At 36.3% G+C, this 13,027-nt stretch overlaps 1 protein-coding gene across 1 annotated transcript; it reads right to left on the bottom strand.

Annotated features, from left to right (window-relative positions):
- Positions 1–1,283: 1,283 nt before the first annotated feature.
- Positions 1,284–12,561, bottom strand: atp6v0cb (ATPase H+ transporting V0 subunit cb). Its single transcript, XM_084102572.1, has 3 exons — positions 12,275–12,561; positions 3,657–3,840; positions 1,284–2,294 (listed from the first exon to the last, which is right to left on the bottom strand). The coding sequence occupies exons 1-3, from the start codon at positions 12,345–12,347 to the stop codon at positions 2,090–2,092; spliced, it is 462 nt and encodes a 153-aa protein (XP_083958698.1). The 5' UTR covers positions 12,348–12,561; the 3' UTR covers positions 1,284–2,089.
- Positions 12,562–13,027: the final 466 nt, after the last annotated feature.

The raw sequence follows: 13,027 nt of genomic DNA, 5'->3' as shown, positions 1-13,027 counted from the left end.
AAATGACTATGAACAAAGAAAAGCAAATGAGGTGTTTTTTACACAACAAGAAAAATGCAGTGACCTTCACCCATGTTTATGTTCTCCATCTTCTTCATCACGAGGATCCCCTTTGGCCTGTTCTTTCCACTATTTCCATGCTATATTAACAAATACGCACACAACGACACGTAAAAGATAGTATTTAGTCATACTATTTTTTAAAGACTTTTAGGAATTGATTTCTTAGTCTCATTTTAATCTCTCTTATATTTCATAGGTCAAAGAGAGTTTTAATTTTAGTTAACCCTCCTAATATCCACAACACAAATCATTTAACATTGTTAAATGTAGCTTGAAATGGCACAGTCCAGTGCAATTCATCAGCACTTCATCCACTAACCATGCGCATGCACATGAATATGTGCGTGAAATCGGCGTAGGCCTACAAAACGTTTTCACGAACAAACGATTCATCAGTAACTTGTTTCGTACGAGTACAAGTACACAAAAGTAATCTATCTAGGTGTCCTTATAAATGTGTTGAACGATATATTTAATGTTAAATAGATTTCTTTGAACTTGTTTTGAGGATATCACAATAATTTTTCTGAGGATATTAGTTTCGCGCGTCGTAAAAAAAAGGGGGGGGGGGCATAGAAAGTATAAGAGGAAAAAAGCGGAAAGCCCTTATATGGGCATTGTCTAGGCGCGTTCGCGTTCTAATCTCGGACACGTGGTTGTTCATTTGGAATGTTCAAAATTGATTGACATTAGAACAGCGGTTCTCAACAAACTTCGTAGATGAGCTCAGGATGATTTACGATTGTACAATTAGGCTTAAAGTGCACTTAATTAATTTACTGATTTTAACTGGAAAACACACTTGCATCAGAATCTTGAATCATAGAATGACAAAATGTATACAAAAAATATATTAACAGTCCCAGATTCTGTTAATTAAAAAAATAAGTTTGAAAACAAGCCGTTTTGTCATAATTACAGCACAAATCCTTGTTTTTTGAGTCAAAAACGTTGAAAACCACTGAATTAGCAATAACCAGATTTGTGTGTGTGCTAATAGAAATAATCCACATAATTATTAGTGAATGAGATCCAGTGTTTGATTGCGAATATGTAAGTAATTTACACTAAAAATGGAGTGAAAATAGCTGTAGATCTATCAGTGCTGCAGCTGAATTATTATCAAGGTCGAGGCTGAGGACTGCAAGGTCAGATACACAGCTGAACACATTCACACGGTCCGTCTGTTGATGAAAAAGCACTGGAAACATAGGCATATGGAAATTACACTTGTGAGACCCACAAGGGGCACACACACACCTTTAATACAACCAAACATCAGATATACACAGGAAACAACCATAAATACACACACCAAGCTGAAATACTCCCCAACACTGCACTCAGAAGCGGAACACCGGCCAGTGCAGGTCTATTCTTATATCTGTATATATTATATATAGAGATTTATGTTTATATAAATATCAATTCAAAGGATTTGAGGAGCTTCAAGTACAGTTTTCATGAACAATATCTTAATGAATAAAATCAGTGAAAAACAAAAATGGACGTTAACAAAAACTATTCCATTCCATTCCACATACAGATTCATCAGTGCGTTTTTTTCCACTTCACAAACACGTCTTTGACACCAACGTGGAAATGTAGAAAACTCCCAAATCACGTGACAGGAAGAGACAGGAACCAGAGGCGTGAAGGGAGTGAAAGAGAACGCGTGATTGGATAACAGATCGATAGGCAGGAGGGGTGTGGGAAACAAACAGAGAATGAGATCTATTACATTATTATTATTATATTCTATTCTTTTTTTCTTCACAAACACAGGACAAAATCACTATATATCGCATTTACAAGAAATCAAAACTATCAAACTGGACGACTGTACACTTTCAGAGATAAAACCAAACGCAAAGCCCGTTATAATGTGTAGGATTACTTTCCTACCTCTCAATTCATCTAATTTCATTTTAGTTTAAGGTACCATTTATTTTTCCCCTTCCCATTTGATTTTTTGTTCCGCTTGCCCCGTCGTGCGGCCCGGCAGCGCTGCATGCTGACTGCCAGTTTATTTGGTTGAGAGAATCAGGGCTACGATGAGGCCGTAGAGACCCAGGACTTCAGCGAAGATCAGAATGAGGATCATGCCGACGAAGAGGCGCGGCTGCTGGGCGGTTCCACGGACGCCCGCGTCTCCCACGATGCCGATGGCGAACCCGGCCGCCAGCCCGCTCAGACCCACGCTGAGGCCTGCGCCCAGATGCAGGAAACTCCTGCCACACACAAACAACAATCAGACGTTAGTAAAAAACTAAAAAAGGATTCATATAGAACATTTTTTGCAATTATTATTATTTTTTACATCATAAAATGTGTGACCCTGGACCACAAAGTCAAGTCTTATGGGTCAAGTTTTTTAATAAGTACGGAATAAATAAGCTTTCCATTGATGTATGGTTTGTTAGGATAGGACAATATTTGGCCGAGATACAACTATTGAAAATCTGGAAACTCAAAATATTGAGAAAATCGCCTTTAAACTTGTCCATTTATGTTCGTGATTCACTCATGAAAATAATTTTTTGATATTTAATTACGGTAGGAAACTTACAAAATATCTTCATGGATCATGATCTTAATATCCTAATGATTTTTGGCATAAAAGAAAAATCTATCATTTTGACCCATACAATGTATTGTTGGCTATTGCCACAGATATACAGGTGCGACATGTGACTGGTTTTATGATCCAGGGTCACAGATATAAAAATAAATAAAACAAAAAAATAATCAATTTTGCAAAAATGCATATACATGTTTAAAAAATTAATAAATAAATCCAATAACAGAACTAATCTTTCTACAGCATCGGTAATACAGAGTGCTGTTATTGAAAAATGTACTGGAATTAACTACCAACATTTTAGCATTGCAACAACCATAATATATCTGAATCAGTGTTATTTTAGTATCATTGAGATTTTTATTAATATTTTGAATTTGTTTTAAGTTTTAGATTTTGTGCCGTGGAAAATGATCAAATTCCAAAAAATAATTAAAAATAAATCATATCAATATATATATCATTGCGCTGTTGGGTCGAAACATTGAATCTCTCTATATTTTGTCATTGTTTTATAAAATTAATGCTATTGGTCATCCTTTACGTCTGTATGTGGGTTTTACAAACATTTAACCAATAAAAAGCATTTAAAAGAGGTTGTGACTAAACCATTGGCTCCTCAAACTAGCCTATATCTGTCATTTGCTGGTCAAAAACCTCTTAACTCAATTTGAGCTTGATTTTCATAAAATGTTAATATTATATTATACCATAGCTATATAAAGCCACAATACCAACTTCGACGACAGTGTTTAATTAAATACGAGGTATATGTACACAAACTTTTAAGTTCGAGGCGATTTGACAGCAATCACTTTCATTTCAATTTTAAGTTTTAAAGTTAAGCTAAATGAAAATGAGACATGCTACGTTAGCGACTAGCTGAAATATAATGCTTATTTTTTACATTTATCGGTCATTTTATTTTCAGTGACTTTGTGTTTAGTTGTTGTTGACTATAATAGCCGTGACCAGAATCCGAGTTCTCTAGTAGTGCTCGTGTTCGACTCACTTGTAGAGAGTGATCTTGTCGGAGATGCTGTTGGCGATGAGGACGGCCACCACCAGACCGTATATAGCAATGATTCCCGCCATGACCACAGGAATGATGGACTTCATGATCAGCTCTGGACGCATCACAGACATGGCAGCGATACCCGTGCCACTCTTCGCCGTGCCATACGCCGCGCCCAATGCTACAGAGACAGAGAGAAGTGACTTTAAAAACATTCCTAGTTTTACAGCATGAATAATCTCTCAAACAACTAGTACAAAATGTATAATAAACGTATCCCTTTCTAATGTTGTGCATTATGGAAATAGTGTCTGGCAATTCCTCAGTGCGAAAGCATTATGTAATTACATTCGCTGTCGAGTGCTGCCACCTACTGGATTTACCAGGTCACAACACACTTCAATAGCGCGCAGTGGCGGAACGATAACGAAAACAAGAACAACTCATAGAAGTTGGGAAATACCTTGAATTAAATGGGAAAATACAAAAGAATTGCTGATGTTAATTCAGTTAACATACGGGGTTCGGGGTCAAATGTTCAGTGACATTTCATCTTTTAATATAATTTCATTATTTAATATTATGTATCTGTATTATTATTATTCTTTATTAATATTCATAATCGGTTGTATTATCTTATGAAGTCTAAAATGCATGAGTTAGACTATAGATTGCATGGACACACGTGTTTAATTCCACTTTTAAACATAAGCAACATGTTTTTCTACCTTACATGGAAGTTGAAAGTCGCTCAGTTGTGCATTTAAGCTCAATCCTTACTGTACTACGGCAGAGAAACATGGAAACGCATAGACCTGGCATGAATATAACATAAATAAATATTTTTCTTGGCAAGATAAAGATGTCCGGTCCCGAGAATCAAATAATAATAGCTATAGCTAAAGTTCAGCTAAAATATTTTTAATTTTTACTGTAAACCCTGGTAACTTGCAATAATGAACCAGTACAGCTATAGAATAATTCTCATGTGATTGCACAACTTCTCAGTGCAGCATGACTCAGATCTCCTGCAATGTTTCCGTAATGTTCAGAAAGCAAAAGGGCAAAAATACGAAACACTTCTGAAGACAGACTGCCTGCGAAAAACTGTGTACTGGGTGATTTGAGAGCATTGGTTATTGGCTGTTTCAACAGGTGAAACTCGAAAAATTTGAATATCGTGCAAAAGTTCATTTATTTCAGTAATTCAACTTAAAAGGTCATTATATAGACTCATTACATGCAAAGTGAGATATTTCAAGCCTTTATTTGTTATAATTTTGATTACAGCTTATGAAAACCCCAAATTTGTTCATAAGCTGTAAGCCATAATCATCAAAATTATAACAAATAAAGGCTTGAAATATCTCACTTTGCATGTAATGAGTCTATATAATATATTAGTTTCACCTTTTAAGTTGAATTACTGAAATAAATGAACTTTTGCACGATATTGCTCGAGTTTCTCCTGTATAGTGTTCTGAAATGTTGAGAAGTTTGCTTGATGCTTCACCTGTTTTATCACATCCAGAAAGATGGAAATAAATCATAAATCTGACCAGTTCTTTTCAACAAAAAAAGCTGAATACTTGCATGGATGTTTTAGTGGTTTCAAACACCTGAATGAGCAATATTAGTAGATTAGCAAACAGCAATAACAGGTACATTTCCATTTTTATTAAGGAAGTTACTCACAATAATACTCATGTACAATGAAGACTAATATAATAATTTAAGTACCGACAGAAAGGTGGAATTGAGCTTAGCTCAAACCAGGCAACTAAACCAAGTTAGATGGGCTGTTTATTTGCAAACTGTGTCCGTGAATCCTCGGTCGTGTGTAGAGATGGTGTTAATTCTACAGACCTGCACACACACTGTTAACACACACTCTGCTGCACGTTACAGCTCGTTCATCCAGGAATCTTAGTCTAAGCTTAGTTTCCGGGATTAAAGGGTAACCCTGCTGGAAATACCATCCGCATTAACCACGATTACAACTAGGCTACAACTGCAGCACAGAAACACCCAAACTAGCCAATACTAGTGTGTGTGTGTGTTTGTGTGTGTGTGACAGATGGGCCAGTGCGATGAAGAGCTGAAACAATCCTTCAGTGTGCAGATGGCCACTGTCCAAACACACACTCTTTAAGACAAACTCTACCTGCTATGAGAACAACACAGAGACAGAATAAAAACAGATTTTACCATTTTTACAGGGTCAAAATCAATCAACGTTTCTGCAAAGAAAGAACAACTTCTTTCTGTCATGTTTCATTCATTCATTCAGGCTATTTTCATGGCAAACTCATTTTAGTAGAAATTAAAATAATCATAATAATAACAATGAATGATGATAATGATAAAGCAATATGTGTCTTACAACACTTAAAAAAAAAAAAAAAATTAGCAACTAGGCCTATATAAGCTCTATCAGTTTTATATTTGATAGAAAATCTAAAAAAGTCCATTAATGAAATTTCTGAGAGAAAAAAAAAAAGATGCCCAATATCATTTAAAGCAGGATATTCTAATAAAACATGCTAGTTAAAGTCTTTAAAAAAAGTATTTTATTTAAAACCAACACTTAATTGAAAATTGCACTATCCATTAACAAGACGGTGAGTAGATATTGCAACCAAAGTTATTTGCCGATACCAAAAATCTCAAAAAGGCCAAATATCAGTCGATTAATCAGCTTGTATGATATCACTCTATCATATAGTTCATCTCAACTAAAGACATGACATATAATCCTGAAGACAGCCTTCCTGAAATCACTGTGTTTCTGCTATACCTGCTTTACTACACGTATAGGCCTACATTTCTATAGTAAAACGCACCCTGAGAGAGTTACTAATGAGCACACGACTGCAGTGAACTGGGACATGATGCCAAGTCAGATGAAAGAGCGCATCAGCTTGTGATCTGTGTGCATCACGCGTGTTAGTCACAACACTCATCGAGTCACTTTTTCCTCCAGTAAATATAGTGTAGTCTGAATGACCGGTGTTCTCGTGCCATCAGGGATTCACGGAACAACTCCCATGTGGAAATCAAGACCAACGTCTGACATGAAATACAACTGTTCCTTCTGACGGTCTAGTTTAGTCACTCCAGGAAATTAAAGGGATACTTCACTGATTAGCATTAAGCTTTGTATCAGTAGAAACCCGGTCGTATTTTCGGATGACCGTGCTTCCCTCCCTCATGTCCCCCTGAGACGAGAGATTTCTGGACTGTGTGTCTGGAAAAAAACCTCCAATGCTCTCAAAAATCATCATTTATCGTCATCAGAGGCTTTTCTGTCCAGAGGCGAGAGACTCCAGCCAGTAGGAGGAGCTCGTCTCGCATGTCTTCAACCCGCCCATAGGGGGATCTCACGATAAAACACCGTCTTTTCAGTTTCGAGTCGACTAGTCGCCTAGCTGTATCATTTCTCCTGATACTGCCCTCTGTAACCGGGAGGCGTGGCTTGGGAGTGGCCTCGTAGGGCAGCGAAGCAAGTGCATTCTGGGAGTTGTTGTCTTTCATCCACATGAGCCAAAAATATATTTTCTGGCTTTTCTCAGTCTAGAAGGCACCAACTTCTAAAATAATGTCACATTTCTAATACATAAATGACCCAATTTAAATACACATTCATCTTTCCAGCGGTGAAATATCCCTTTAATGAAATGTTTTGGGTTCAAAATAAATTAAGCTCGATCAACTGCATTTGTGGCATAATGCAGATTAAGAAACAATTTCAACTCATCTTTCAGTTAAAAATTTAAATAAATCACAATTACACCAATGCATCCGTAATGAAAGTAAATGTTTAACATATTTGTTTTCACACATATTTTGCAGAACATCCTTTAAAACAGCAATATAAAAATCTGGTCTTTCTCTTGTTGCATGTAAAGGAAACGTGAAACATCATTCAGAATAGTGTTGTCACGATACTGGAATTTCCAACAAGATACGATACCTGAAATATCGATATTCAATACCATTTTTCGATAACGGCCATATATACATCCATACAGATAATTTGTTATTATCTCAATTTTTTTTAATAATTTGGGTAATTTTGTTGCAATAGCTTAGCTTTCCACACAGAAAAGGGAGGCTTTATTAGAATCATTGAACTAAATGTAAAAAGGACAAGTAAACTGTCAGTAATAAAATAAGAACAAATAAACAATTTGCAAATGATAGCACACAAACACAATAGAATAAAGAGACAAATGAAATAAACACGGCTTTAAGTTTTTTAGGTGGGTCTAACAGTAGTATTCAGGTAAGAAATACTACAGAAATTAATCAAATGAAAATACTATCCTGTATTATTTTACTGTAAAAATACAGATTATTGCTTACAATTAGGCTAGTTACAAAAGTTATTCAGCGAAGAGCAGCGAGTGATTTAGTTTTTTGCTCTATTAGGCTGCTGTCACTTTAAGAGCTCATGCATGGATCCAATATACTGTTACACAACATGCGTTTTCTCTCAACTATTTACGTTCCATATCTGACACGAAAAAAGAAGTCAATTTGTTACTCGAGAGCTGTTTGAGAGCGCCACTTATAATCAGTAGGCGCGTTTCCATTACAGATTTGCGCAAAATTTTGCGATTTTTTTCTAAATGTCGACAAAAAACTATTGCGAAATGACGCCGTTTCCATTAACCGATGTTATGCGACTAAAACTCGTGATAAGTTTAATCATTCCAAAAATCATGGCGACGGACATTGGTAGGTTTTAGGGATGCTCATTTCGATTAATTTTCCCGACCGACAACCGCCGCTCGTTAATCGATTATTAACCGTTAACTGATAAGATTATAATATTGAATTGACAGCCGATCTAACCAATCATAATCCGCCATTTTGTCCGACAAAGCAGTCAGGAGAGATAACGTTAGATTAACATGCAGATTAACATGGGAGGATTTGAACTTGAAAAACGGAATGTACTGACGCCTTTCCGCGGTTTAAAACAACATTCCTTCTTATGTTCTTTCATGTTTATTTGATGCTATAGAAGGAAGAGATGATCGGTTCACGAGCAGCTTTAACGGATGCTCTACAACGATCTGTCAGAGACATTTAAGATCCACAAAACGGTATGTAGCCTATTGTATCGTTTAAATTTATTTTAAAAAAATGACCAAATTTGAAAGGTGAGACTTTGTTTAATATGTTTAATATCAGAAGTAACCGAAAAGTAACCTGGTCTGTCCTGTCTGTCAGCGTGTTGTCAGTCTCCTCTCTGCTCCGCGATGTATTTTTCACTGCGTGAGAACATGGTGTACGTGAGAGCAGCATATAGCTTGTCGGACATAGCGACAGTAACTAAGGGTCTTTGCGAAGGGTCAATTGCATTAAATACAAATAAAATGGACGCGTATCTATGACCCTTTAAAAAAAAAGTTTTTATCAAAGGGTTTATTTTAACGTGCAAAGTGCAAACAGCAGCATACAGAACAGATCAACAACAGAACCTGGATTCAGTTTAAATTTTCACGCACCTGCAGCATTTCTGACAGTGAGAGAAAAACAGAATAAAATATTACAAATAAAAAACAAAATAGGCCTACACTAAATATAATTAAACTTAAATAATTAACAAATTAAGATGACAAAAAGAAAACACTGAATCCGTTTAAACAAAGCTTTCGAAAAAAACGGCAAGTTTTTTTTTCGTTTGACTAAGATTTTTCGTTAAATAAAAATAGAAGCCCTACCTTAACACCTTGTCTAATTATTATTTTTAAAAAAGCAACATCAACGTGATGTGGGGTCAGTCTGGAGCACAGCCTGTTGACAGTTAGACCCGCGGCAAGAAACACCCTCTCCGATGGGACGGATGTCCCGGGAATACACAGCTAACGTCTCGTGTGTGGTTGCGCGTGTCGACGCGCTCCGTGAGTTAATAAATATAAGCTATAAAGTATTTTATTTTTAAACCATGCAGCAAACTAAAAAAAAAAGAAGATAAAAAAACGTTTTAAACCGTTTAACTGATAGTATTAATCGGTCAAAATTTTTACTTTCGGTTAACGGTTAAACGGTCAATATGAGCATCCCTAGTAGGTTTATGTACTATATCCCAGCCACTGCACTAGCCATTATTATTAATCGAAGTCGATGTATGTGTGTTATCCGAGCATTAATGGTAAGGAACGACCCTTATTATACTTGTGAGCGGCTCATATGAGGCGTTTCTGGGTGTTTCTCCCTCATATCTGCTTCGAGGTCTTGATTGTGGCATTTATTTGAGGTTTAGAATCCATTATTCCTGTAATTATTTTGTCTTTTATGAATTTAATAGTCTCGTATTCTGTCCAAACACGCCGCGTCATCTACGTCAGGTGACCTGTAAATGAGCAAACACTGTTTCCATTGCAGTTTTGCGAAATATTTATTTTTCGAATTGCCTGAAAAACCTCCTTATGCGAGCGTAAAAACTTTTTTGCGATAAATGGGAGTTTTTGCGAAATTGACGTGTTTCCATTGGGCGTATTTTCAATTCGCAATTTCAATTTGCGCAATTTGAAGGGTAATGGAAACGCAGCTAGTGATGCACACGCTTTTTATGTGAGCGCGAAACCTGTGGGAATGACTAAAATCATGCGCAATACTGCCCATACAAGCACTATTTAACCAAAGTAAATGAGCCGAGTGAGTGACAGGAGGCGGGTGTGTGTCACCGTCAGAGAGGCGGAGAGTGTCGTGAAGCTTGTTTTCCAGCCTGAATAAACTGGATCATAAAGCTGTTACTTGGTGATGTCAGCTAGAATGGAAAGTCATTTGAAAGGCGGAGCAATTTATGAAGACAACCATGTTTTTTAAGCAATAAGTGTGCACAAAAAAGGCCTGTTTCCAGAATGAATGATATCTATAATGATTATAATCCGTCTAAGTGGATGCTTGTATAGTTATTTTTATAGTCATCGTTATCGTGTTTGGCGCAAACAGGACCCATGAAGTATTGAATTAAATCAAGTCAATTTTGATTTGATGTTTATTGTAATGGTAAACAGGACTCTGAGCGGCAGACAGCGTTATACTGTGTTTCACATCGAGGGCAGCAGAATCCCTGAAATATATAAATAATAAATCAACTTCAGCTCTTTCTTATCTAAGCTTCCCTCTCATGTTCAGTGACAAACAGAAACCGGGAAGCACACTAAAGAAAACCCTTTACTCACAAAGACACGGATGAGAGAGACATTCTGCTGCTTTTTCTCATTAAGAAAGCTGTCCAATCTCAAATACACATGAAAAAAGGGCCTGGAAGAGCATCGACTGACCAGCACTGTACGCATTTTAAACAAACACACACCAGCTGCTGACATACAGAGATAAAGAGAGCAAACAGGCCTGAAGTGCCGTCAAACAGTCCAGCAGAGAATACACAGCACGATGCCTTGTGCTGGAAATAAACACAGATGCTTTTGATGTCCTGATGTCCCTCCCTACTGTAATGTGCACGTACATTTCAGTGTCGCACTATTTCTGCAGCTTCAACCTGAAGATTTGTGGGAAATTATGGTCATTACGCACTTTATAGGGATTTGTATCCATTTAAAAAGCACCAGATCTAATGCTAAATGGAGTGAGAGGACGATTTTTCGATCCATTTCTGGATCGTCGTTCATCTTTGATGGATGATACCGTGATCCTGCTCATCATCAATAACAGCCAAATTAAAGCTGTTTTAATTACTAAAAAGTCAATCTTAATATTAGATTTTTCTGAACCACTTGCAGTTTGTGGTTAATTGAACAAAATAACCCAATCAATCAGTAAATATCACATTATTAATATAATTAGGCTATCTAATGCACAACTGTCAGGCTGCACCTTAAATTCAATGTTTCAGGCTTTCAGCCTCTAAATCCAATCAAACCCGAGTAATGATCTATACCTGTGAAAAACAAAAATCTGTTTAAGATTTTAAGATGTGAAATAATCCCTTGCCATTTTATGTCCCTTGCATACAAATTATAATCTCTAAATCTACCCAAACCAGGGAATGAATTTTATACCATAGCTGGTTAAATCAAAGGCCAGTTGTATCTCTACAGCAATATTTGCTGGCCTGTAAATTCATATATCTGACATTTTATGATCAATATGCATTGCAATAGTATGCATCGATAATGAGTCATTCTAATAATAAATGCAACATTTCACCAGCAATTTTTCGGCTAGGACATGCATGGATTATGATCATAAAGACATCATCATGTGAAAGTAGATGTAAAGAATGTGTTTTATTAGAAGATATATTTTTTCTACTATATTTAATTCGATACTAGGAATAACGTAACCAGCACTGACAGGATGGATTATAATCAGGCAGACATTTTTTTTTTTTTTTTTGATAATTTATAATTGATAAATGTTTTAAAAATATTTTAAATAAACAAGTGTATCTATTTTCATATTAATACGAGTAAATAATATAATTAGAATGACATTTCGTCGCATTTCAAGAATAATGTGACCTCCACAGGGAGATCAAAGAATCATGACGAAATAATTATGCAAATAAAATTCATGTACATATTAATCAATAAATGTTTAATAAATGTGTTAAATATATTTAAATCGAAATTTACCGCTGAAGACCATCGCTGCTGATGCGCCCATCACTGCGAAGAACGGTGAGTATTCGGGGCTTCCTGACGACATTATTCCTCTAATTGCACCTCAAAACCCCAATAACTCCGAACTAATACTGCTGGACACAAGCAGAACCGTACAAATTGACGGGTATCGGGCTCTGAGGATAAATGGTTTGGTAAAGAACAATGGTTTTAAATCCCAATCAAATGATGGAAACAGCTTGTCACGGATCGTGTCGGATGAATCTGCGGTACAAAATGGCTGAAATGTCACCTGACACACCGTGTGGAACATACCATCCGACTCCTGGAGGGGGGGGGGAGATAAATACAATTTTGGGATGCGCCGGTTTGCTTTTATCGAATAGAGTATGACAGCAGATGTAAAACTAAAATCATCATAAATCGTTAAATTGAAAGCATGTGGGTGAAATACAGACAAGTGTTATGGTTTCGTGGTCTCCCCCATTTGTAGTGAAGATAGTGCGCGCCGCTGCGGGCTTTCCCTTTAATACTGAAGATGTTCAAATCCTTAGAATAGAAATCATGCGTTTATAATCTGGGTGTTAACATATTACACTCTTACATTTATTCCATGTATTTCCTTTTATGTATTTCCAATATTATGTTACTTATAATGCATTATTTGCAAGCGATTTGCAAAATGATTGCAAAAACGTTGTCAGAGTGTAATATTAACATGTAATTGCATTCATTATACTTTTATTTAATCTTTTCCTCTCCGTT

The sequence above is a fragment of the Abramis brama genome (genome assembly GCF_963993115.1).
Source record: "Abramis brama genome assembly, chromosome: 24".
NCBI lineage: Eukaryota > Metazoa > Chordata > Actinopteri > Cypriniformes > Leuciscidae > Abramis > Abramis brama.
Note: the sequence above shows the minus strand (reverse complement) of the source record. Positions and strands in the feature narration are given on the sequence as shown.